Consider the following 26,223-nt stretch of genomic DNA (forward strand, 5'->3'; position numbering starts at 1 on the left):
AACCCGAAATGTCCATACTGTCAGCAAGCCGTCAAGGCTGATTTGCCCCACCTGGTCTGGATATGCCCCAAATTCTCTTGATACCGGAATTTCTCTTCCCCAAACCCAGATCCTTCAACCCAAATCGGTCCCCTCACATTTGATGAACACACCATTATCCTCATCATACGGTTCACCACGAAGAGCAGTCTAGCACGAGTTATATAGCGATGGCCTACACCAGTGAATGGACCATTCAATGCTGTACAATTGTCCTGTGAAAAACTGATGCCGCCTCCCGAAGACCACGAACTTATAACGAGCCCCCTTCAACCATGCATCCTTCTCTCCCAACTCCCCCACAGGGCCTCCGGCCTTCCCTTTTTGAATAAAAGATTTAGCAACAACAACAACCGTTGGTCATTAAGGTAACAGAGTGGATCCCTAGAGAAGGCAAGCGGGGCAGGGGGCGGCAGAGAGTTAGATGGGCTGGTGAGATTAAGAAGTTAGCGGGGATAAATTGGTCGCAGTTACCACAGGACCGGGATAATTGGACATTAATGGGAGCCTCTGCCCTGCAGTGGGCGTAGATAGGCTGGCGATGATCCTAAAATGGACCACTGCAATAAGGCTGTGTAGATTACATAGGGCACAACTGTACTTTGATTCCATCAGCCGTAAACTTTTTTTTTCTGCTTGACCTTCCATCAAACATTACTTTAATTTTCATTTTGGGTTCCGTCAGATGCACTCTAGATACTGCATAATTCGCAAACTCACAGTGGCTGCTCAACCTTCATAATATTGCAGATTCTAAATGCGCAAGTGAGTCAGCGTCGTCTGGTAGGAGAATAAAAGGTTTATTGGGCAATGACTCAGCCTCTTAAAGTTAAAGCAAGTACACACCCAAACTTTCCGCTTATAAACAGGTGCTAGCACACGCACACATCTCGGAATGGGAAGGGACTGGAACAAATGTGTTGTGCTTATACGCAAAGCTGCAGCTAGGTGGCTAAGTGCAACACACGAAAGGGCAACAAAGTGGCCCTCCACCCCAAGTAATGCCCTCAAAGGGTTGAACACACGGTAACACAAAGCTGTACATTTACAGCAAGCATAAGGAAATTTGGCTTTCAGCTTGTGGGTAGGTTCAAGTGATGGCCCACGAACAAAGACTTTGCTTTGGCTATGGTTACTTTGCTTTGCAGCACCCTCTTTTCCCCTAGCGTACAGTTAGCTCTCCAGCTTTCACACTGATTCAGCAACTTTACTCCATGCGCATGTTAGCTCACACAACTTGTTTCTTGATTAAAACCAAGATTGAATACTACCCAGAGCATTATATAAAATCCTTAAAGTACACACCTAAAGCAAAAGAAAAAGAATAAAAATGGGTAAGATTGGCAACATGCAAAAGTAATTCGTTTCATCTATGCCTGCAAATTCATCTTGGTGCTTTCAAACAGCTCGTGACAGTGACAAGTAAATAGATGAGTCTACTGTATCGACCGATGCTGAAAAATGTGCCGCAAACAGACCGTAAGGTGGACCTCCAAAACACCCTGAAACAACCACTTCTCAAAAAGGAGCCTTTGCAGAAGGAACCTCCATATTCAAGCTTAAAAGCAGAATCACAGCATTTCCCTTTTGCACACGAACTGGTAACTTGCCCTACGCAGACAATATATTCATAAAACAAAGGTTTCAAAAAGCATATTTAGAACAATAGCACAATGACTAGTGGTATGCCAGGACACCAACTAGCCCCAATCCAATTCGCTTCTCAACAAGCAACTGACGCGAAGCAAAAACTTGATTAACATCACAAGTGTAAATAAACCCAGTCCTGAGTGAACTGCCTTGACAGGATGGTGTTCAAAAGTGCGTAGAAAAGGAATGTGCTCTTAATACATCAAGATATTCGTGAACAAGAACTCCAAACACAGTATATTAAATAAAAATTCCACACAGAGATAAAAATGTTTGAAGTAACAAAGAAAAAAAACTGCTCCGAAATGAGCCCACACACACACAAAAAAAAAGGTCAAACCCCAACATGTGTCAAGGTGCTTCCGCAAGGCCCCAGATAACTGTTTGCGCGACTCATTGCCTTTCACACATGCATTAACGTGCCAGAGCACCTTGTTGGCTTAAATGCCGTTAAATATGCATACGTAGCTACTGCTGTAGCGGTTGCTGTCTGAAAGGGCATTGTGGTCACTCCAAAGTGTGCCAGGGATCTAAAACAAGCCCTCTCACATCGAGGGGAACAGAAGAGGCAAAAAAAGCCTCGACTAATGCACAGGTACACACGTCTCCGCAGAATGTAAGTACCGAGTTCACCATCTGCGGGAAGGAATGCCTTGAGAATGGCTGCGCCAATTTGGCACACACCAAGCTGCTAATGTTACAAACACACACAAACTCAGTGAAAAACTCGGTAACTCAGAAGCAAAAAGAAGTGCACGCAACCAACAACAAAAGCAAATGAAAATAGTGAACATTAAAGTAAAAGTGGTTGACCAGACCAGACGGTTGAAAACATTGCTGCCTTGCTTGAGGAAACAACAAAAAAACACAGCTGCACTAAGAAAAGGGCAGCAATGCATAAGAATAATGCATGACAGCAGAGCCACTTTTTACAAGCATCAAAAATGAACAAGCTTAGCACACTGTTCTTTTTATCTTCAAGCTGGTGAACAGTTTAGCTTGATTCACAGTAAAACGCCTACAAAAAGCAGCGCAGGTAGTTTTCGCAGCAGGAGCAGGGTCGCAGCACATTAACAATGACTAGAAGAAAACAAAACGAACCTGAACAGGAGTAAGTGATAACAAGAGTCAGTTGGCAGACCATTTGAAAATGCTCCTCAAATCTCTCACAACAGAAGCTGAAAAAAAAAAAAAAAAAGAGCAAGAATGAGTTTTGTGGGCCCGCCCGCGAATAAACAGTCTAAATCAACACTGACCATTTCTCAAACTTTTCGGTGAAAACTGAGCGAACTAATCGTAAAACAAAACGTCTGTCAAGTTCATCCGTATGCGTAGTAGCGTAAGCAACACGAGCTGCTTACTACCAACACATTAACATGGGCTCACACACACATTCTTGCACGGCCACTAGCTTCTGCAAAACAAACCGCACATCTTTCGCAGCCAAACACGAGGAATACACCATTCTCTCCACATGTAAGTTTTGTTTTAAGCAGCAACAGTTCTAAGGTAACATTTCAGGGTGGGGGAAGGGAGTGAAGAAAAAAAAAAACGCAACCACGTCGAGTCTAGCCACTGAAGATTGGGTCGCTCTTTGCCCTCGGATGAGTGAAGTGCGTGCCGGGAAAACAGGGCGACTAGCACACTACGGCTGCGAGTAGGGAGGCAGGCCGGCGTCGCCCCCTGCGGAGTAGTGGCTGGGGCTACCCGTGTCCAGTCCAGTCTTGGGCACGCTCTGCGTTGTGGTCTGGTCAATGTCGTCGTACTGGCCCCGCCCAGTGCTCACACCTGAAATGCAATAAAGAAACGGGGGCGCTCCGTCAATCTGCCAATGCATTCGTAAAGGCTCCCACCACCCTATTTCTGAGAGAAAAGGAGAAAGGGGAGCAGTAGTGAAGTTTACATCGTTGAATTTAAGGTAAGAAGTTGGGCTAGTTGGCTACGTGGTAACGAAGGCATCTTTCTAGTGCTTAACAAGCACAGGACAGAAGTAAACAGGACAAATGCAAATGCCCTGTTCACTCCTTTCCTGTGCAAAGTCTAACAGTGCTAGAGAGATGTTCTCGCTATTATGCCACTGCTTCACTCGTTTTGATTTTTACTTCTAATCTTTCTCCCTTCTACTTTTTAGTATTTCCACATTTTCCCGTCAGCCCAGGAAAGCTGATGCTCCATTTATTTTAACTCCAGTCCAGGGAGTAAAAATTGCTAATTCCGAGGCCTGCAACTGTATGAAGTCGATACCTGGCCTATTTCATTCCTTGATGGGTGGCATGATCCCAAGCCACTCCAAAAACTCTATTCAACAAAACGTTTCATGCCAATGAACCTTAGAAAACTGACCAAAAAAGAAAACAAGCTGCTGTTATAAAAAGCAACAGCCACACCTATTTCACGATAGTATATGTAAGGCCAGACTTCAATTAACACACGCCAAGAGATTTGGCCTTCTCCGAAGACACCTCACGATCCCAACTTGCTCCAACAGCAGGCCATTTGTAATGGTGTAAGCAACAAGGCCCATGGCTCCACACACAGGAATGGCAACTAGCTCTTGCAGCATCCCTCAGAGCGGGAAAATGATGTTTAGGAGCAAGTGGGGGCCACCATCATGAAAGGTCAACCTGACCATTTCATTCAAATGCCATTGGCATTTCAGAAGCGATCCACTTCTTTCGATGAGCTCCTCTTCGTCCTCACCTGTTACGATACCACTACACTTCAGTTCAGCCAAATCTTAAGCTGAACCCCCCCATCATTCATTAAAGTTCAAGCTCTTCCCCAGAGCCCATACTCAGTAGGTTAGAAAATTTTAGCGCCGGTGCACTGCGAAATCGTCTTGCAAGAAGGCACCCGACAGTCAAACGAGAGCGTGCTCACCGCCAGCGAAGTTGGGGATGCCCAGGTCAGCATAGCGGCCTCCCCTCTCGTTGAAGATGCGCAGGAGAAACACGCTGGACACGGGCCGGAAGAGCAGGTTCACGATGGCAATGCTGAGCATTTCGGGCCATTGAGGAGAACGTGCGCACGATGTGAAAAAAAAAAGCTGTGGCGCTATCTATTCTTTAACACTGCGGCATCAACCTAGACGCTTTCTCCACTGCACTCCATCTCAAGAGGCACGTTTGCATGGGGAAAAAGATGGGGTGGGGAAACTGCAGCCAAGCACACAGAACAAATCGCAAACAGATATTAATTATTAAGGATAGTTTAATTCGGATGCTATTTTTTTTTAATCTGGGTGCCTGACATCATGGCAGCTTAGCTGTTACAAAAGATGTCCCCCTTGTACAAATATTGCTTCATTAACGAAGTCTGTCAGGGCCTCAACACAGCGACAAAGCGTGAATCGCCCCTTTCGCTCTATGTGTGTGCCACACCCATACCTTCCTCCCCTGAAGCAACAAATACTAGAGTATTGGCCTTCACAGGTGGCTTTCATCCACGCAACAGGTCTCCACCATTGAAAAATTGTCGCAAGGCACACTGTCCTCAGATTGAGCTGCAAGCATAAGACGTGTGTAAGATTAGCTATTGCAATGCTGCTAAACGAAGCAGAATTCAGGTATGAAATGCTGGGAAAGACGTAAACCTCAGATTAGTACAGTAAAACATCGTTACAAGAGACACTTGGTTGTAAGAGACATTTGAATGAAGACTGTTTGGTTGATTTTCGTACGTTTGACATGTCAGCAACATTGCACCTTGCTTACAAAAGACATGTTTCTAGGGTTCCTTGAGTGCCTCTTGTTATGAGGTTTTACTGTAAGTGTTACAAAACAGGCACCAGGTGGCAGGTGTCATTTCAGCATCGATTTCGGTTAGACACTTTGCTTTAGTAAACAAGCAAAGTAAAAAAATTTATGAAGCTGGACACAGGTGCAACTGCATTTTCTTACTGCCAGCAAAGGTATCTACAACAAATGGAAACAAAAATGGGATATTCTTGAATGCTCATGCCACGCCCGGTAGTGGGGGTGGAGGAGGAACGCCACAATCGTGCTTCACTGCAGTGTGCAGATGCAGAGGCCCAGGTGTTTCCAAAAACAGCAAAGAAGAATACGAGACACTCCGTACCGTTGTTTATGAGATGGTTCAGCGCTAAAACTTAACTGATCGATTCAATTTGTGTTACTTCGAACTGTTTCTCTGAAAAGTCTTCCTAGAGTTCACAAAAAATAGCTACCTCCCAGTTCATAGATATGTCAGGCTTACTGCAACAGTGATAACCCACAGCACGATTTGGGGCCCCATCAGGTTTTACCATTACATCTCCCCAAGATGGTAGCATGAGGACCAGTGATTGTTTTCAAGCCCGTTCCTTCTTTTTTTCCCTGATCTGATAGATGCATCACATTGTCTACTCTGCACATCTAGGCAAGCAGGACAATACAGCCTGAATTGTTCCTTTGTAACAGTCACAATATCGACTGCACAATTTTAACATACAGTTTTAAATTATGAGAGTAAGAAACATTCTTACTCAAGGTTCCCAGCTTGAACAGCCCTTTAGCACACTACTAAACAGTGCCACAGTAATGAAAATTCAACACAAAACACAACATTACGCAACTTGTTCGGCACGCATTATCAAATCGAGCACACACATCAATATATTTTTTTTTAGCCGCAGAAAAAGGATACCCAGCACAGAATGTAAATTGGCTGGGGAAGTGCATTCCGAGTGTCACTATGTCCATTAAGATTGTACCCAGGTTTATGGCTAGTGCCTGAAAAAAAAGAAAATGATGGAACAAACACTTAGTGGTATAACAGTACAGCCATACTGGAGCATCTGGCACACAAGCCGCTATATTTCTTTACAGGGGTCATGAGGACAAAACAAGTCTGGCTCATTAAAAAGACTTTTGTCCCGACAACGAAGATACTAATTTCATAGCAAACTGCTAAGAAATAATGCAGATATTAAAGACATACAAAGCAGTGGCGCCTCCCCAGCCACTTTCTGGAGATTTCTCGATGACGTCACAGAATCTTGTTTGTGCGATTGATTGACTGATTGATTGTAGGGTTTATTTAATGTGCTGACGCTACGCAGGCGATGAGGTGCGCCGTAGTGGAGGGCTCCGGATTAATTTTGACCACCTGGGGATCTTCAACGTGCGCCGAAATCTCGTACACACGGGCGTTTTTGCTTTTCGCCTCCATCAGAAAAGCGGCAGCCGCAACCGGGAATCGAACCCGTGTCCTCGTGCTCAGCAGCACAATGCCGTCGCCACTGCGGCGGGTTCCGTTTGTGCGATTGGCAGCCCCCGACATAAGTCACTGGCAAGAAACATGACTGAGCAACTGTATTGGGGCCTCTAGATCCATTTTAGTGTACCACTTGAATGCTTGCTTACAATACATCACTACTGCCCTCATTGTGTCACTGCAGTGCAAAATCTGAAAGTGTTTTAATATTTTCCATGTTTTTTCAGCTCAAAGTGCGTCTCGTGGCTGGAATGGAGTTGAGTGAGTTACGAAAGACCAGCTCTTTCGAAATGACCGAAGTTGTGTTTTGTTTTTAAGGCCCCTTTAAAGATTCCAGTCCGAGTGCCAAACTCAAAGCAGGTGTTCATCGTGACACTTACAAATGAAAGCTGTCATGATTTAATGTGCAAAATATAAGAAGAGTGTATCAAAATTTTTGACAAAATTTCAGGATGCCGTGATAAACAGCCATCAGTGGCCATCTATTCAACAATGCACAGACATGCTTGGTTCACATTAGTTGTTATCTCTTTTTCGACTCTATGTTGTGCCTTTTTTCCACAAGCAGGATGGAACTTTCATACATGCATATTTGTTTATGTTGAAGACATGAGATCGTTTCAACTCTTGAAGGGAAAAAAAAAAAAAAAAAAAAAAAACTCCGAAACATTAACTGGAATTAAAAGCATAATATGTGAGGGGGGCTGTCATAGAAAAGGATAGTTATCGGTAAATTTAGAAGCACTTCCACTTAAACAGGGTGGCTAGCTTTTTATTAAAATACTTGCACTGCTTTCAATAATTTGATCGACTAATTTCAAAGCACAAAGAAAAAAAAAAAGAGAAAGCTACATTTGTAGCACGGAGTAGCCCAATAATGCTCATGATCACTGATCAGACACTACTCATTGGCTGGAATGTTTCGGCCATGTTTGCCTACACGAACAGCTTCACACAAGACGCACAGCTTGCTTCAAACTGTAAGGAAATGAGCTTACCACAACAAGCGTGTCACACCTTCAGATTATGATGACGCTTAAGCACTTATGACATTGCGATTGCAAAAGCATGTGTCCATTTGCTGAATGTGCCCACTCACTATCATCACCGTTATCCTTTTTCCTCTTCTTCTTTTTCTCCCAGTTACTGTGACTCAGCACTTACCCACATTGGTATGTGCACTTGGTGTATTAAACGGATCCTTACCCACTTGTAATCCCACTGAGACTGCATGACAAGGGTCTACTAAAGGGAGTAGACAGCCACAATCAATATGCACAGACAGATTATCCACAAGTCATATCACCCGACAAAATCTGGGGAAGTTTTACTAGAGTTTCGTACCAGCTTTCTTGTCATATTCTCCAACTTAAACTATTCGGTTTTTTCTGCAGCCCAGAAAAGAAAAAAAAAGTCTTTATACTTGCCATAAATACAGGCTCTTCGGAGTCCTTGTGATGAATCGCCCAAATCAGTGTCAATAAATAAATGAGGTTGTAGTAGAGATAAGCTTGCGGCGCCCATCCCTCTTGCAGGGGCCTAGAAGATTAAACCACATAAGTACCAGCACGATAGCGCACACAGCAGTGCCTACACGCGCAGCACACCGCTTTAAGTACTCACCATACTGTTAGGAGCATGTGGATAAGGAATATGGCCTGAAACGAGAATTGCGAGTTAGACTACAACCAGTACTGCTCTCTCCGCTATTTACCGCACAGTTTCAGAAACCTCTCCATAGTTTGAACCCGCTCACAGGCACTACATGCTTGCAAAGCCTCCTTGAAAAAATAAGCACGGCATTCCAACAAGCTTCGTCAACAAGCTCGTAAGCTTGTACAAGACCAGGGTTCACGAAGATTATTAAGGAGAAATCGCCTATCCCTTTTAGAGCATCAACAACTACGCAGCCGCGTTTCGGCTGCAGTAATTTGTTAACAACGATTATGTTTTAGAGTTCAGGGTACTTGCGCATCTGCGTAGTTTCAAGCACGGTCCCCAAAAGGTAGGCGGGGGCTTACCTTGAGCTGCGGGTTTTGGATTGAAATCATCTTTGTACAGGGGTACTTCGACCAAGCAAACTTCTATACTAATTCGCCCTACGCGCAGAGTATAATCTAAGGAAAAAGACTTAGATTAAGATAACGCTATCGCATGGCGTAAATATTTTTTTCACTGTGAAAGGAGCGTAGCCCGCCTGTTGCCCAGCGTCATCAACGTCGCTCGCAATAAAACGCCAGGGAGGGCGCTAGGAGCGCAAGTTTAAATTTCCATCATTTTACTTTCAAAACATGTTTAGTTAAAAAAAATAAAATCCACCGCTTATGTCGTGAATAGGTAGCTTGTTCTTGTGCTAGCTTTCGAAAGTGCAAAATCTAGATAAAATTTTGTCACGGTCGTGAACGAGTAACTCTGGTCGTGAACAACGGTCGTGAAGAAGATTGGTTTAGAACATTTTCAGCCAAAACAATCCTCCCTGTTCTGTGCCAAAACAAGCCAAGGCCAGCTGCATAGGCAGCGTGATGGCAGCGTGCGTGGTTAGTGGGTCCTAGCGAAACCCTTGCTTGTTGCAACCAACCTGGATATTTGACTTCATATCACTGCTCAAGGTAGGCTTCAACAGTCCACAATTGTGGTTTTAATGACTCTCGCAGAAAAACGTTTCATAATTCTGTTTAGCGCCTGGTTCTCTGGTTCGCTTGTGTGTGCCAGTGCAATTCATAGGTTTTGGGCTGTGGGGCTGCCAAGACCTTGCTTTATTTTACCTCACATTGCAGTTCCAACCACGCTTCGATGATGGCTCTAGCCCGCGCCTTAGCACGGGCCGCGTCCCGACTGAACCTGCTTGCAAAGGCTCCTGAGCTTCACACCGCACCACAAAGTGAGTCGTGCTTTAATTTTAGTTCTTGTTTTCTGCTCAGCTTTTTACTCAGCCTTCATACTCAGGAGACGTTCGTAATAATAAAATGTTAGTGCAAGCAGCATTTGGAACAGCGTTGAGAACTATGTGTATTCGTGCTTGACTCGGCGAAAGACTCGTCTGAGGTAGCCGGCAAAGAATTTGACCGTCCTGCGGTAGTTCACAATAACAACAAGGTTTTGCGCGGCTGTGTAAAGTTTTTTTGTTGTTTCTTTTCAGGAAGCCTAGCATATATTGCTTATCAAAATATCAATGTTCTGACCACAAACCTGCTTGGAAAAGGCGCAGCAGAGCACTCTCCCGCAACGTCCAGCATCGACCAGAGGATTGTGTACGTGCCACCAAGTACCAGAGAGCCAGTCGTCCTCCCCACTTTGAGGACTCCATGGGACTACACCCTCCCCTCTCTCGTGAAGCCAGTCATTGGCATCAAGGAAATCGTTGTTCCGTCGACGGACGCCAACTCTAACGGGCTTGAAAAAACGGATCCAAGCCCAGCAGGTGGTGTCAGCGAAAAGCGCGCCGTGAACATGCTGATCATTCGGCGTAAAAAAATGAAAAAGCACAAGCTTCGGAAACTGCGCAAGAAGATGTACTTCCTCTGGGCCAAACGGAGGTTTCGTCGTGAGAAGGCCAAAGAGCAAGCCTTTCGCGCGGAACTGCTCTCTCAGATCCACGAGGCGCAGGCCTTTGACGCGGAGAAGTTTGTCAAGGGAGTCTTCGACTCTATTCGCAACAGACCCAGGCCAGAGACTCGCGAAGAGAGACGGGAAAGGATGCTCGACCTGATGCGCAAGCACAGGAGCAACGTGCAGTATATCAAGCCGAAGTTTGACTGATGGCGTGTCACTGCAGAGAACGTTTGGTGTAGTGGTTTTCTGTATTGCAGGAGCGTTTGGATGGAACGATAAATAAAATTAGTCTGCCTATTGTCGAGGAGTGCTTCCTGTCTGCAATCTTGCGCAAGCTTGGTATAGTTTAGCTTCACAGTTGCTTCTCAGCTTGAAGTCTTATCAGTTGACCAGTGGCCTGTGGAGGTGTCTGAAAAACAACTCGAAACGGAGAGGGTTCTAATTTCTGAGACAGCCATTTGTGTTGTGTTTGAAGTCTGTGAGCAAGTGCCTTTACTTACAACCCTGTAACGTGCAGCTGCGGTGTTGTTGCCTGCATTAGTTCGGTGCTTACTAGGTTGCAACTGCTACTAAGGACAATAATTGGCCAGCTTGCCCAGTTCTCCATCAATTTGTGGCTCTTCTGCCGCTTTACTTTCTTTTGGACGCTGTGAGAAAAAGGAGGCACCGAAGATCTCCGTTTTTCAACTCTGAGATTTATGTTCTGGAAATTTTTATTTCTTCAGGTTTCTATTCAATAACTTTCATAACTTTACCTGACGCTGCAATTGCAGCCCAGCGCGACTGTATTTCACTTCTGCAGTACCTGCAGAGGGGGATTGGCCACAGCTTGGTAAATCTGCTAACCAGATTGTCGCAATGTATTAATTATTTCAATTACTAGTACCTTCAGCTAAAGTTTGCAACCACCCATGTGGCTGCTCAATTTTGTTCACTAAATAGTTTTGCAGCCAAGTAACAAGTGGTAAAAAGTTGCACTGCCAGTTGCAGACACATTTATAATCGGAACACCGTTTTTGCAATAGAGAGAAGTGAAAGGAAGAATAGTTTTTATTTGTTTTTGTGGTTTTTACACAGTGAACACGCACGAGAAATCAGTGATAATCTGGCATGGGGGGAGAGGTTAACAGATGAGATCAAACGAAGTCATTGCGGTGCGGGAAAAACAATAACAGCGAGTCAAAAAAAAAAAGTGTCTACATGCCACTATGCATGGCAACACACACAAGAAGAAAAAAAAAGCATCTTTCAACTATCACACTTTCCCCTACCCCACAGTCAAACAGAACAAGGGGGCTTGGTGGGAGGGGGGGAAAAAAACGTTCACAGAACTTACGACAAGTTACTAGCCCAGCCTCTGAGCCAGCACGCCTGCTGGGCTCAACAGCCATTCAACGTTTTGTCTCGCTTCCTCTCAACGCTACTCCTTCCAACAACCTGACTGCTTCTCTTGAACCGTGACCCAATCTTTCTTCACTCGCCCTCAAGGCTTCGCAGCTAGTCCGGTGAAGAAGGTGAACCCAGAAGCAAGAAAAGAAGTTGCAACTTTTGCAAAAATATTCAGTCGTCAAAAATACCAAGGAACTGGCAGTAAATATATATATATTATATATATATTTATATATTATATATATGTAAAAAATCGTTAACACGAGGCCCTTAACAAACTCTACAAGTGACTCCCTAGGTAGAAATTACAAAACAGCTATGGACACCACAAATGTATCGAGCAGAAAGGAGGAGACAACGGGGAGGGAGGGGGGGGGGGGGGGGATGGGCGCAACTGTAGAAAAATTGTTTTGACGCGCAAAAATAAGAAATCTTCGAATCTCCCCTCGCGAGGGGCTCAGGTAATTCACCGCTGCGGTGACGTACGGGGCTGCAGCAGTCGCGGCCGCGTATCGGCCGCCGCGCGGCTTACGGACAGCGCTAAGAACGAGAAGAGAGGAACAGAAGACGGCGACACCTTGTGCTATCACGATTATTCACATCTTGCGATGAAGGTCTGAGCACGAATATATATGTGTGTATATAGGCATGGTACTAGAGAGAGTGACAGAAAGATGGCAAGAGAGAGAGAGAGAGAACAGCACTGTGCTATGTTGCCGTGTGATTCCAAGGTGCATTTAGACTATCGGTTTTTATCTGGTTTGCCCAGCTTTTTTGTTTACCTGTGACCACATACTAATGCACCGAAATGCATGTGATCTCTATCATCTTGGCGTAACGTTATGGCAGCACACGTTCCATGATCCTTTTCAGACATGACATGAAGACTGCTGGGTAATCTTAATATAGACTGGCCTTAGATAAAATTTAGATGTGCTGGGTTGTGTACTGGCTATGTTCCTGCTGTAAAAGACCCCTGTCCTGAATGTGAAACGGACGTAATGGCAAAACATTTTCCCGCCTGTCATAACCCTGTCTCAGTCTAAGACTTCTGTTCTGTGGAATGCAATTACTGCAAAGTCGGTTGTGCGTTATAGCCATTCACCTGAAAATCACGCAGCAAGCTCTCAATTTCTTTTTGCAAATTTTATCACACTAAGATGCAAGCACAAGCCAGTAGTAAGAGATGAAGCAGAAGTAGTTTGCACAGTAAATACCCCTGCCCTCCACAGGGGCTCCTTGTCGCATCTTATGCTCACAGCACCCAGCTTGAAGCGTGTGTACAGAGTTAATTTGGCATGCATACGCCCCTGTCCACATTAAGTGACATTAGTGCGCACCAAATCTTGGCTTGGCTTGACTTGGACTAATGAAACACTATCAAGGCCAATCCAGTAGCATGTTTTGAAATCCACTGAGTTCGTACGTCATGCCACATTTTTATCCTGTAGCTGTGGATGCCAAGAGAGCTGGTGGCTCTAGAGTCATTTGGGTTGGACTCGCCTTTTTGAAACCTGCAAACTGGCAAAGTTTGACATGCGAGAGGCATGCTGGTTCCTCTTCGAAGCACATGTGCCAGGGAATCGTTTCTCTCTCTCCTTCTCCGCAAAGCAAGAGTGACAGTGACGACGATTCTGGGTTCCTCCACATCTAACGGCGCTCATGGGCACCCATCACACTTGGACTTGGGGTTGGTATTTGTACTGGTATACTTCACTTGAAGTAGAGATGGTGAGAGAATAGACTAGAGAGTAGTTATAGTAGGTAGCGCTTACAAGTGAAAGCTTTAAGAAAAGACAGCACTCTACCATGTCTTGTTGTATGCTTGTTTTTTTTTTAAACCTCTCCTCAGTACGTTGAGACTGCGTTGCTGGGGTTACAGCGTGACTACACGAAGTGTATGTACACAGAGCCCACTCCGCAGGCAGACAGGGGTCAGTGATACATGACTGCGCTGGGATGACAAGACCGTCGATACGTCAACACAGGTACGCACAAAGACGGTTGGGGGGAGGGAGGATGGGCGTATATGACCAGCAGCATTGTTTGTGGACAGTTCCTGGCAATGAGGACAGCCGACGGGGGAGGTCACCAAAACGTTCCGAGCAGATTTTCGAATCTCCATTGCCTGACGTTCGATTTCGCCCCCACCCATCGGAGACACCTCCCCTCCTCGTACTCCTCTGCACAGTGCACTCTGTAACTTTCCTTTGACTCCAATTCCTGTCCTGCTCAACATCGCTCTCAAAGAGTGTGAATTCGCGCAAGTCGGACAATCTGCGTGAACTTGTGTCTCGATTTGGTGGGCTCCTAAAGCAGGCTAGAAACCCAGGCAATGCAAGGGGATTGGTTAACTTAACAATGCTGACCACACAAAAGTGAGAAGAGATATCCTTGTCCTCAGTTACTATGCCGTGTGCCTCGCAAGGAGAGTAACGAGCACTCATCTTCATGAGCAGGAGGGTTAGTCAGCCGAAAAAATAGAGACAATCGCGAGAGCAGGTTCTGCGTGTGTAACGAGAAAAACGCGCTGTGTTTAGTAGGTCGCGCACACCTGAGACCTAATAATACAAAAGCTATACGGAGCGGAACCCAAGCTCCCTGGAGACGTCCTCACCTTTGCCCAATCACCTCCTCCGCAATGATTCGCGAAATACTAGTAGCAACGTTTCTCGAAGGTTGTAGATTTGGCAAGAGGAACACAGAGTGTACCAAGGCATCTTCCGAAGAAGTCGTGCTCTACATATACCTCTGCACGTGGGCCCTGGAAATGCTACCACTCACCAACAACTCTCAACCGCTGCCCCGTATGGCAGCACCGAGCGTTGACAGCTCACCACCGAGTGCACACAGCTGCGCACTCAGTTTAAGACTTCTAAGCTTGCGCTCGAAGCATGCTCTCGGTTTAAAGTGAGAACTAAGTGCGTCACTGTGCTCGCCTGTGGTAAGCGTAAACGGCGATCTTTTTGATTTTGCTTCAAACTAAAACCCACGACCACCTCTCGTTTGCCAGGCATACGTGGAGACACGTAGCTAAGTGTACAAGGCCTGGTTTTTGTTAGTTCTCATCCCCACCCACGCGAGCAAGCTCGCAAACGCGAAGCAAAATATGCGACCCCCGCCAACAGCACTCTTTGAAAAAGCAACGATCCCACGTGCAAGCAGACTCGTTTGGCCAGCTTGCTAGTGTGTAGTTTGTACCTATGGCACGGACATGTGACAACAGGAAAGAACAGACAAGGCGGTTACGGGAGCGTACATCATCATTGCACGGCGAGAAACAGAAACAGTGTCAGCAACAAAGATGTACCTTACAACACTCCCCCGTGTCAATAATATCGCAGGCACCACGGCCCAACGGATGCGCCGAAGCGGGAATACGTCAGAAGGAAGCCTCTAGCTAGCTTGTACGAGAACGGAGCGAGAAGTTTTATGACTAGAAAGGGGGTCAACTTTTCCTTTTCTCGTGGTCACAACAAACTTTTTCCTTTTTTGTCCCTCACAAGGTGCAAATTTGACTCAAAGAAGTACTGTTACGTACGTACATAACAGAGAGTGGGCACACACACCGCTCTGAAGGGATAATTTGTGACAATGTGTCCGTCGTGGCTCGGAGGAAAAGAAAAAGGAAACTTTGCGATGCGCAGCATTTGATGTTCTGTTTTTACCCATTCCTCGTAGGCTTGAGCCTTTCACAGGGATCTTGTGGGATGCACCACTGCTGCGATGCATTATGCCTGAACAACTTCACAGCAGCGAAAATTTCTCGTAACATACCGTCAAGCAAACACCACTGGCAACAGGAATATATGGATATATATATGCCTATATATATATGTATATACCACTGGGCTGGCACAGCAACAACAAATAAACCGAGAGGCAGACACATGCGGGGGGGCGTGTGTGTGTCCTGTTCGAGTTCACGTGGCGGTCATTGCACCGCGGGTGCGAAATATGGAGTGATTGACACTTCCGCAAAGAACCTAAAAATAAAGAACCTGTCTTAAGAAGGCAACACTGAGCTTTGTTCTTACAGACAACATTCAAAAACTCACAATGAAGATAAGTTAGTATAGTACTGATGAAACACGAACAGTCGCTACGAACAGTGCTCTTCGACCTTCCTTCCTTTTTTTTTTATTCCTCTCGTCGTGTCTTGTGAAGATGAAAGGCGCAGAGTAGAATATTTGTGTCTAATGAAGGAAGGAGAGGCTTCCATGGTTTTACAAACATTTGTACCATACTGCATTCTTTTGCGCGCGTGTGTGTGTGTGTGCGCGGATGTCTGCACGGTGTAAACGCAGGAGAAAGCTGTGAGCACGAAAACAAGACGTCTCAAAAAGGGGCGCTCGGAAACCAAGTGTACAGCTCAATGAAGTTTACGACACATAAAAAAAAGTGAAACAAAAATAATGTGGAGGTCTCGGCGGCAAAGGAACATGGGTTCATATTCCGATGAAAAAAAACCTTTCAGTGGTGACGTTTCGCTGCCAAGCAACGTACGATTTTGAGATTTGGGTGGAAACCTCAGTCAAATGAAGCACTGTGTAAAAGAGAAATGAAGATGCATACAGGGCGCACCAGTTGTGGGCATAAAAGCAACCTTGAGTAAGCATGCCTTAGTGAGAAACTAGCGCAAAAAAGAAATGAAACGGAACGGCACGGTGCACGTGTAAGAAAAGCTAATTGGCAGGACCTGCAACACACGGGTATGCAGAAAGCAATGACGCAGGTACAAGTCCAGTACGAAGAAAAACGAAGAAAGGAATTCCTGCAACAGCGAGGCCACTGCTGCGCGCTACGTCTCTCTCCTCAGAGCGTTCCTTTCTTTTCTTCCATGCACTTGTTGCTTGAGCTCACACTGCTGAAATGCACACAAGGGGGAAAAAAAAGACGGGAAGGAAATACTTGGTTAGTGTTTGCAGAGCACTGGACGAACAAGTCTGCGTTTTAAAAAAAAAACTCGTTGACATGTGTTTGTTCAGATTTGGAAGCACTATCAATGTTTAGCAGTAACAGTTATATGCACTATGAAGGACGTGGAAATGATCTGTTTTCCTGTACACTACCGTAACAGCATTAAACTCTGAGTATAATAATCATCAAGAGCACTCAACACATCCTCCCTGCTGTAAAGAAACTGCAAAATTGGCACTTGAAAACTGTCGATTGCAGTTTTGTTAGGCACTAAGATTAAGCATCCGATAATACAGTTGACGACCAATTTTTCGGACGCCTAATTTTTCAGACATGCTTGAATATTCGGACGATTTCCCGGCACCAGGACATACCTCATACATTCAATGTATTACGCAGGTCAAAATTTTGGACAAGCGGGTATGCTGTTTGATTTTTTTGGACTATCCAAGCGTCAGCTGGACCAGCTACAACACATACTGAGGTGTGTCACCGCTGTCTTGTTTGTTTCTTTTTTCCTCCTATAGCCTCAAAACCAGTGCTGGCCTTGCATGCCGGTATGTCCACTAGTATCCTCTGACGCTGGATTGAGGCTATCTTGCCTAGCAGCTTTAACTTCTGCAACAGTGTCGCTGGCGGCAAAAACACTCATGTTTTTAGCTTCGACTGCCTCTTTGCCTTTGTGTTTGCCATGCGTTTCACGTGTTGCCAAGCTTAGCGAGTAGGCCTGGGCCTAGTTGTGGTCGTGCTGCAGAAACACAAAAACCATGTTGTGTCGCTACTGTGGCTCGCATTTGATTGAATTGGCTACTGTGCTTCAAGCTGAAGCAAGCGGTCAGAACTGTTCTGTCGGCTTACGGCGACACGATGACTTTCGCCGAAATTCAGGCGGACCTGCTCACACGGAAGCGGAGCAAGGTTCAGAAGCGCATTCATCACTTTTTCAACCCACTCACTTAATAGTAAGCAATAAACTGAGCTTTTTGGGGGCACATTTGCTTTTTAGACTGCCTGATTTTTCGGAAATTTTTGCGGACCCTTAAGGGTCCCAATAATCGGTCATCGACTGTACTTGTGCTGCGCTTCTTTGGATGCTGCACTTGGTGCAATGGCTGCAGTAAATTCCCTTTACTGCTGAAATCTAACGCAGATGTTCTCTCGAAAAGCAAAAACTGGAAGGGCACTTAGGCTCAGCGTGTCTCACACTGAAGAACACTGCATTGGCGACAGTGCACGGCTCACCTTTCAGGCCTCCTTGAAGCTAGAAGGCAGTTCCTGGGATCTTGTGGGCAGCCGTGGTGGCGCTGGAACGACCACCGCTGGCCTCTCTCTTTCGGCAGCTAAGGCACGCTCTCTCTGCAATCTGGAAAAACGTGGCAAGCGAATCCACTCGGTGGGGAAGCTGCTGCACACAAGGCGCCCACGCCCACCGAGACACTCCTGAATGAGTTGCTGAAGTGCTAGTACACAAGGCACCCGCTGCGGGTCATTTCACTTCTGAGCAGTGCTTCTATGCAAACCTGAAAGGGCTGGGTTTGCAAGCACAAGAAGTCAGAAGTCGGAAGTAGAATAGCCACCGATGATAGCTACCAGAATAGCTACCAAAAAGAAGGGGGCCTGTTGACAGTTAACATGACAGGTTGGGTATACAGTTGAACCTCGATGTAACGAAGTCCGTAAAACTTGTACTTTACTTTGTTACACTGAAATTCGCGGTTAAAATGAAGTGTTAACCGCACGAAGCAGTTCCTGCAAACGAAAACGTGGTGTGCATACACGGCTGGCACACTGTTTGTTCGTCAGAGCTTAATTGTCTACGTGGGCATCAGTGTGAAACGCATGGGGCATTTTCTGCATGCAAAAACACACCTTGCGAGCCACAGGTGCACTGACGCAGCTGTGGAGATCACCCGCATGATGCGGGTAGCTCCAGCAAGCGCTTCTAACCGCTCGTTGAAATGCAACACGAGGGGAAAACAAAGTTCATGCGGGAAGAAAGCTGATAATGTGGGCGAAAAGTGCACTGTAGAACATCATACGCGCCGCTTAGGAAAGCGCCCCCCAAAAAAAGAGCTGAGCTGCGGGAGCTACAAAATACAATGTACGCTTGGGAAGAAGCACAATGAAGTTGCGAAGTGTAGCTCCTTTTCACATGGGACAAAAATCTACCTCGTTCAATAATGAACAGCCTAGATGACCTTATAATTGCTTACTTGTGCACAAGTAAGGAGAAAAGCACCAACGCATGTATCACCTCACCACTTGCGCCACATCACCATAAAAGAACAGTGAGATAGCAATGCAGGCGTACCACGCTGACTGTGCACGTCGTGGCATCACCGGCCTCGCGGTGACCCGCGTTTCGTAACGTGAGGCATAAAATTTTGGGTGCTACTTCTGGCCTGAAATAACTCGCATTCCGGAAGTCACGTGATGCAAGTAAGGTGTTCATTTGTGAGCAAAACAATACTAAATACCAAGAAAACTTATACAACATCAAAGTTGTTACAAAAATTACATTTAAATTGTAAGCTTGTGAAACACCTAACTTAAGCCCCTGTTTTCAAACAAGCGTGATTTCACATGACTGCGGTGATCATCCTTTGCCCAACGTGATGGAATCTGCTCAAGTCAGCTTGTTATCCAAGTCAGCTTGTTATCCAGTCGTGTTATCCATGGATGTTCTGGCATATATTTTCCATGTGGTAAGTGGCAAGTATACGAGTCATAACCTTACTCTTTTTGCACTTCTACTCTGCCCAGACAATAAAAATTTCTGAGCTCGCAACCGGAGAATGTAGTGCTTTTATCTGCACAAAGATGTGTAATTGGCGAAGCTAACCCAATCAATAGTTTTCATTGTGTGACTGTAGACGGTCGGTACCTTTCAACTTCGCAAGGAATGATTGAAATGAAAAACCAAAACAAAATCCTCGAGGCACTTTATTAAGCCTGCTTACATTTTTTGATGAAGGCAAAAGCCTAGTGTTAACTTATTAGCAACTCTTTTACTGCTACATCATATTTGCGTATCTTTCGTCGCATTTGTTTCTTCGTCTTGTGATGTGAAATACTTAGGGCAGCTTCTTCTCTACTACACCGTGTTCGCATCTCTTTCTTCCCTTTGATGAGCCCAAAGATGTGGTATTGATCCCGGCTGTGGTGGCTGCCTTTCTGATGGAGGCGAAAAACGAAAACGCCCTTGTGTTGAGATTTCAGCGCACATTAAAGATCCCCTGGAGGTCGAAATTAACCTGCAGCCATCCACTACGGCACGCCTCGTAGTCCAAGTGCAGCTTCGGTGCTTTAAAACCCGAAATCAATGAATCAAACCTCTTTCTTCGCTTTCGTTTCTCCGCCTAACGGTGCAAATAGCGTCTTTATGCATTCAGTTTCACGTTTTCAGTTCACAATTTTTCGGATTTTTGGAAGCGGGCGCATCAGTGCCCCGAAGCTCCCGATTCCTGGCCAATCCCTCTCGTGATACGGACCACAGAAACAACACCAACAACGTTTGTTCCACCGAGTTTGAGCGGCCCATTCTCTAGTGGGGCAAGAGAGAGAGGATGAACGTTTTTGTGAGCAATAAATTAGCAGAGTGGCGCCTTGGCGCCATGGCGTTTTTGCCAACAAAGATAAAACCGTTGCGGGGAAGAGGTATACAGCTTTGCCGTAAAAGTCTGGTGTCTTTGAAGCACGAAGCGTTCTACAGCGAGGTGTAAACGAGTGTCCCGGTATTTTAGCACTGTGACTACATGAGACGACGGTTACGACGACGACATGAGACGCCGACAACATGAGATACCGACAGTCCGAGCCCCTAACGGGCTTTGCCCCTTTGGCGGGGCCACCCAGCATCCTTGAGCACTTCGAAGCTCCCGCCATACGGTGCGCACCTCCCCATTGGTAAAAGTAGTCTGGCACCTCCTAATGCCGCGTGCGGCGCGAGTCGCTTTTTGGCCGAAGCATAAGCCGCTGCCGCCGGGCGTGAGAAAAACGTGCGCGCAAGGCTCATAAAGAACCACAAATGCTTTGCTGAGCACTTGCCGGAACGATGGAACCCAACAAGCATGAGCAAACTGGAACGAAGGGCAAAGCGGGGGCATACGGCGGCGGCACCATACGCACTTGTAGGCAAGGGGCTCGCTCACGCACTTTGTGGCTAGCTGCATCAGCGGCATTGGGTGGCCCGAGTCGCCGTTCACATTTTATCGAGACCCCGTTTTGGCGCTTGCATCTTCCAAAATCTACTCCTACAATTAAAATTTCGTGCCTAGTTGTTCATGAAACTTCGTTACATTGAAATTTCGGCAAACGGGACTTTGTTACATAGAGGGTGAAAATACATGGTGAGCATACACTTGAAGTTAAAAAAAAAAAATAATAAGTGGTCCGTTACATCGAGACTTTCGTTACACCGAAGTTTGTTACATCGAGGTTTGACTGTACATATATGTACACTTTGTGTGCAGCATATGAAAGTGGCACAGAGTGAAAAAAGGAGACTGTAGAGGGAGAGCAAGAGAAGAGCACTCACCACTTTCCCATGTAAAAACTCCCACATGCTGCTTTTGTGTGAAAGTTAAAAAGGAAGAGAAGTGCTGTCAGCATACTAAGCAAGCCCACGTGTGAATAAGGGAAAGGGTGGGGGGGGGAGCAGTTGGCAGTACAAGCTTTTTGATCATACGTATGAGTGCATAAAACGAACCGTTTATGTCGGATGTTAAAATACTAATCAAACAAAGTGGAGAAGTTATCGTGCACATTTATAACCACAGACCCTTGAAAAGCCACAGTTAGAGGGATAGTCAAGTTTAGGTTAGCACTGAGCAAGTCTCGTATGATACCAAAGCTCTACTAACATGTATTTATTCTCTTTGCTAGCTTTGGAGCATATTAGTAATGTTTTTAGTAAGCTTCAGAACGAGTGAGAAAGCACTCAATCACTGGATTTCTTAGCATGCAGATAACATTCCACACATGCACTTGCACCTGACATGACCATTTTTTTGCTGACAGAAATACAAGCGAAACTCTCGCAATGGGCTGCGATGCACAGTTATAACGCTCAACGTTTGTTCAGGTGGGTTCATAGGGCACATCTTTAGGCACTCGTGCGAAGCACTTGGGGGCGTTATATTTTTTTGCTTTTATCTAAAACAACAAAAAAAAACTTTTTAATGTGTATGCACCAGATTTGACAACGAGGGTATCAGTATCAAATTCCGTTGACGAAACAGAAAGTTTGTCCTGCTGCAAAGCATATGTCATCCTTCTAGCTCCTCTGCAAAGCACTCACCCCCATGCTACTTGTTCCATAAAAAGCTGCAAAAAAAGAAAAAGAAAGAAAACAGTCCCCCATAAACTGTACATACATAAACAAGCTTAGATACAACACCATTCACGGCTTGAGTCAAAAACCTGCTCTGATCCACCCCAGGCTCACTCCAATAGCTTGCACGCCTTGCACCAACAGCCACAGCAGTACAGGGAAGAATGCAACGTGCCGCTCAAAGAGTACACTCACTTGTTTTTCGACTGTCTCATGAACTGCTGGATCTTCCTAGCGGCCTGGTGCTGACGCCGCTGGGAATACGTTCGCCTGCGACGGCGGCAAACGACGACGAGGTCTTAGTAGTGCCGAGAATACGGGTGAGGAGAAGAGGAGAGGGAGAAAGCACATACCTGAAAGCCGAGGTGGTGGGAGTGCCCTCCCTGCTGGAGAGGGAGGACGATGCCCGGCGGTCGTCGGAGGCATAGCAGCCCCCCCGGTGGAAGAAGCCCTGGCCCGGGCTGCCCGCCTCCCCGTCGGGGCTCTTCTTGAACCGCTTGTGCTGCTCGCACCAGCCATGGAAGCTCTCCACGGCCACCTTGGTCATCTGCTTGTAGTACATGTACTGCGCAAGGTAAGAGGAAGAAGACACGAGAGATCGTGAACGTGGCTCTTGCATGGAGTCGAAACATCTTCTCTTTGGTATAAAACTTTCACTGCCATGTGCATTCCTGGCCAGACAGCTTTCCGTCAAGCTCTTAATTTTGAGATGGTTACTGAGAAGTCATCCCTTGAAAGGGTGAACAAGAAAAACTTTCACACGCAAAAAAAAAAAAAAATTTGCACCGAGCGCAAATGTTCCTGGTGCGGTCACAATAATTGTAGACTGGTGGTAAACAAGCTTCCTTCCCTCTCCACCTTTCAGGTTTCCAAATTAACAGTTTCCAGCTCCTGTTGCAAGCAGGAGTTAAATGACAAAACTCCAGGTAATTGAATCATTTGCAAGCAATGTGCAAGTACAAGGTGCCGTTTATGTGCAATGTCTAAAAATTATTCTGGGCAGGTCTTCGTGCCAATGACAGGGATTTTTTTCTTTTTCAGTAATCACAATACTGAAATCATTTTATTAACTGAAATAGCATTTGTGTGGCGCCATTCATGTAATCAGGCCTTCACATGAACACTGGTGAAGCCTAATTTCATTTGGGTGGGAGCATGCACAAGAAAAGGATGAGGTGGTATACTCACTGGGTGGCTGGAAAGGAACCCGGGAAAACATATGGTACATTATCGAGAGCTGCATTGACAAGTTAGAAAGTATTTGTCTTCTTAAAAGTAACTTAGCCTCACCTTCCTGTTTTTTTAATAAAAAAAAGAAGAAGAATGTTGAGATCATTGGTACCAAAATATACTATGTTTAAATAGTACATACTTGGCAATAAACAGCGGCCGTGACGAGAACATGAACTGCATTAAATATGGGGCAACACAGGCCCACTGTTTACTTATTTATAGTTACATATTTTTACCTAACCCCACCATGTACCGCATTTTTGCGCATACAACCCGCACCAAAAATGCAAGAAGTTCAGATTACATGCGAGGTATTTCCTTCAGTGCAGCTTCACGGCAATTCAGGCTATGCCACAGAGCCCCTAGCTACAGCAGAAATAGCAACTCAGCCACTTTTATCTCACTTAGTGCTCACTTTTCACACACAGCTCAATAATATAGCGAGTACCCGATAAAAATATTGGGCAAGTCAGCTAGAGTTTTCCACAAAGGAAAAGCGCCATTCAAAAGTAAGGAGTGTAAGTGTCAACACTCAAAAACACTACGAAAACACCACTCCATACTACAATGATGATAGGTATCCGTTGAATTTTGTTTAAAATGAGATGGTGGCTTTCGCCACCACACATGATCTATTTTTAATGCCTAATTTAATGCAAACTGTTTCTAACTTTTACGTTTTTACTGTATAATAATTGCATTCTGCATTAATGTAAGAATGTTAGGGGGCGACTACTCTTGATGTTTCATTGAATAGACCATTCAGGCTCTTGATGTTTCGTTGAATAGACGATTCAAAGCACATGTCAAGCGTCTTTACTCTGAACGGATGGCTGAAGGTCTCTCTGACTTAACACCGACAGGCCGCATCCGTAGGCCTGACATTGCGCTGTTTCGTAAGTGGAGCGTCAAGGCATGGAGGGGGACTCCAGGTGAGATGGTTTGGAAGAGCTTTAAGAAATGTTGCGTTACAAACGGCACAAATGGCACAAACGGAACTGAAGATGATATTGTGTATGACAGTGACGACTGCAGCCCAAGCGATAGCTCTAGCGGAAGCAGTGGAAATGAGTGATTGTGGCTCAGGCCGTGCAGAAAATATATTCAGTATGCAAAGCATAGGTACTAGTCGACCAGATTTAGGGGAAATCCCCAAGGTGGAGTAAGTTTCTGCGAAAAAAAGTTTGACATCCACCTCAATGCAGCCATACGGCTACAGAGGAAAGCTATACAGCTTTCTCAGAAACTTCGCAGTTGAAGAAAAATTCGTCCTGGTTCAGGATTCGAACCTGGGACCACCGCTTAACCGGAGCAGTTGCTCTACCAACTGAGCTAACCAGGAGGCTAGTTGTTTGTATCACGAGAGCGACCAGGGCGATTTTCCTTCAACTGTGAAGTTTCTGAGAAAGCTGTATAACTTTCCTTCGTAGCCGTATGGCTGCATTGAGGTGGATGTCAAACTTTCCTTTGTAAAATGTAGGTACGTCTCTTGCATCAACAAATGTGCCGTGTTGATTCAGCCTTTCCTGTATATTTGTGGGCAATGCGTGGGCATATTTATTTTTTTTATTCCTGGACTGAAAATAGGGGTGCGGGTTATATGCAGGGGCAGGTTATACACAAATACGGTAGTTAATCCTGCTATCTTCAAGTTTTACTGATATAGATAAAGCATTGAAACGCTGTTTTTTGTTTCTCAGTGCTATTTCACTCAGCCGTCTTGCTGCCCGAACCACTCACTGCGATATTTGCTGGCCCCGTGAGTGGCACGTTCTTTCACCTGGAGGGGTGCTTGTTCCGCGGGTGCACGTACCTGCTTGTACCTCCGGTAGTAGCTCTGGATGAGCACGGCCGCTGCCCTCTCTTTCTCTTGCTCCTCCTGGCGTTTGCGCCCCTTGTAGGAACGGTACGCCTTCTGGATTATCTTGGCCGCCTCGTACAGCTCTCGCTGCTCCTTGTCTGGGGAGGAGTGCAAATATCATCATCATCGTCAGCCACTGCAAGACGAAGGCCTCTTTCACAGACTTCCAGTTTGTTTGTTCTGCAACCAAGATAAACATGCTTTGCTTGACTGAATTATGCATCTCAAAGCGAAACTGATGCCTACAGGATTGTCGAGGGTTTTTAAATACTTTTGGTGTGTCTTTTATCTTGGGCACCAAAGACCATGCATGGTAATGTGCACGACGCAAATTTTGTAGAAATCTGCGTCGACAGCTAACTTCAGCATAAGTATAAAAGGGAACAAAATATGCGCAGATGATTTTGTTCCACTGCCAGCTAATAAGATTACTAACTTCGCAGCAACGGTCTGTAAAATAAATGAATAAACATCAACTGATGTGTAAACATATCGCAGTCATCACTGAGTAATATTGCGATACAGAAAAGAGAACAGCATGAAAGCTTGCCTTTATCTGTTTCCTCCTTGATGGCATCCTTTTCAATTGCAAAACATTAAACCACCATTCTGGCCGACCTTGAATCCTGTCCCCATGTATACAAAGGACTTTGACAGCGCAAACGTCTCGACAGTTAATGCCAATCGATAGGTGCTGACATGATGCAATTGATCAAACTGCTTTGAACATGTTGTGCTGTGCTGTCCAAACTGTACTATTACTGTACCTTATGCAAAGAGTACGTTTCCCAAAACTTGCCTCCGTGTTGATTGCCTTACCCGAAAGAGTGAGGTTGGAGAAATCCCTCTCCATGATCTTCCCGGATGCCTTGAAGAACTCGCAGAAGTCGGCTGTGGTTGGCGGCGGTGAAGGAGATTCTAGGGTGAAACTTCCGGGACTCTGTAGGCACGATGACGAGGCTGGGCTGAGGGAAGAGGATGGCGTTCCTGCTTCGCAATACCTGCACCAAAGAGAGCACATGCCGAGATTTTC

General features: G+C 45.6%; 3 protein-coding genes across 6 annotated transcripts in view; 1 reads left to right on the forward strand and 2 right to left on the reverse strand.

Moving 5' to 3' along the window:
- Positions 1–823: 823 nt before the first annotated feature.
- LOC144145568 (type-1 angiotensin II receptor-associated protein-like) lies at positions 824–9,148 on the reverse strand. The gene is made up of 6 exons (XM_077677219.1): positions 8,925–9,148; positions 8,527–8,561; positions 8,331–8,442; positions 6,334–6,419; positions 4,570–4,682; positions 824–3,477 (listed from the first exon to the last, which is right to left on the reverse strand). The coding sequence occupies exons 1-6, from the start codon at positions 8,952–8,954 to the stop codon at positions 3,335–3,337; spliced, it is 519 nt and encodes a 172-aa protein (XP_077533345.1). The 5' UTR covers positions 8,955–9,148; the 3' UTR covers positions 824–3,334.
- Positions 9,149–9,317: 169 nt separating this feature from the next.
- Positions 9,318–10,757, forward strand: LOC144145567 (uncharacterized). Its single transcript, XM_077677218.1, has 3 exons — positions 9,318–9,512; positions 9,681–9,784; positions 10,043–10,757. Exons 2-3 carry the CDS (start codon positions 9,697–9,699, stop codon positions 10,660–10,662), a joined length of 708 nt encoding a protein of 235 aa, XP_077533344.1. The 5' UTR covers positions 9,318–9,512; positions 9,681–9,696; the 3' UTR covers positions 10,663–10,757.
- Positions 10,758–11,487: 730 nt separating this feature from the next.
- Camta (Calmodulin-binding transcription activator) overlaps positions 11,488–26,223 on the reverse strand; it is a 94,340-nt gene continuing 79,604 nt past the window's right edge. The window contains exons 16-22 of one of the 4 annotated variants that reach the window (XM_077677215.1): positions 26,010–26,191; positions 25,143–25,288; positions 22,450–22,661; positions 22,292–22,366; positions 21,302–21,329; positions 18,007–18,127; positions 11,488–16,711 (exon numbers count right to left, since the gene is read on the reverse strand). In XM_077677215.1, coding sequence (XP_077533341.1) covers positions 18,026–18,127; positions 21,302–21,329; positions 22,292–22,366; positions 22,450–22,661; positions 25,143–25,288; positions 26,010–26,191 — 745 coding nt within the window. In that variant the 3' untranslated portion in view covers positions 11,488–16,711; positions 18,007–18,025. Of the gene's footprint in view, positions 16,712–18,006; positions 18,128–21,301; positions 21,333–22,291; positions 22,367–22,449; positions 22,662–25,142; positions 25,289–26,009; positions 26,192–26,223 lie in introns of all 4 variants that reach the window. The other 3 variants (XM_077677214.1, XM_077677217.1, XM_077677216.1) reach the window with 3 other exon arrangements.

The sequence above is a fragment of the Haemaphysalis longicornis genome, unplaced genomic scaffold (genome assembly GCF_048455015.1).
Source record: "Haemaphysalis longicornis isolate Haplotype H1 unplaced genomic scaffold, Haemaphysalis longicornis Haplotype H1 scaffold_7, whole genome shotgun sequence".
Classification (NCBI taxonomy): domain Eukaryota; kingdom Metazoa; phylum Arthropoda; class Arachnida; order Ixodida; family Ixodidae; genus Haemaphysalis; species Haemaphysalis longicornis.

What these genes read in the sequence shown, in the direction of transcription:
- LOC144145568 (XM_077677219.1), bottom strand. Translation starts at nt 8,954, where the DNA reads ATGATTTCAATCCAAAACCCGCAGCTCAAG. An exon ending in TCCAAAACCCGCAGCTCAAG is followed by an intron (nt 8,562 to 8,924) that starts GTAAGCCCCCGC and finishes TTCTCGTTTCAG; the next exon opens with GCCATATTCCTTATCCACAT. An exon ending in CCGAAGAGCCTGTATTTATG is followed by an intron (nt 6,420 to 8,330) that starts GCAAGTATAAAG and finishes CTTTTTTTTCAG; the next exon opens with GCACTAGCCATAAACCTGGG.
- LOC144145567 (XM_077677218.1), top strand. Translation starts at nt 9,697, where the DNA reads ATGATGGCTCTAGCCCGCGCCTTAGCACGGGCCGCGTCCCGACTGAAC. An exon ending in GCTTCACACCGCACCACAAA is followed by an intron (nt 9,785 to 10,042) that starts GTGAGTCGTGCT and finishes GTTTCTTTTCAG; the next exon opens with GAAGCCTAGCATATATTGCT.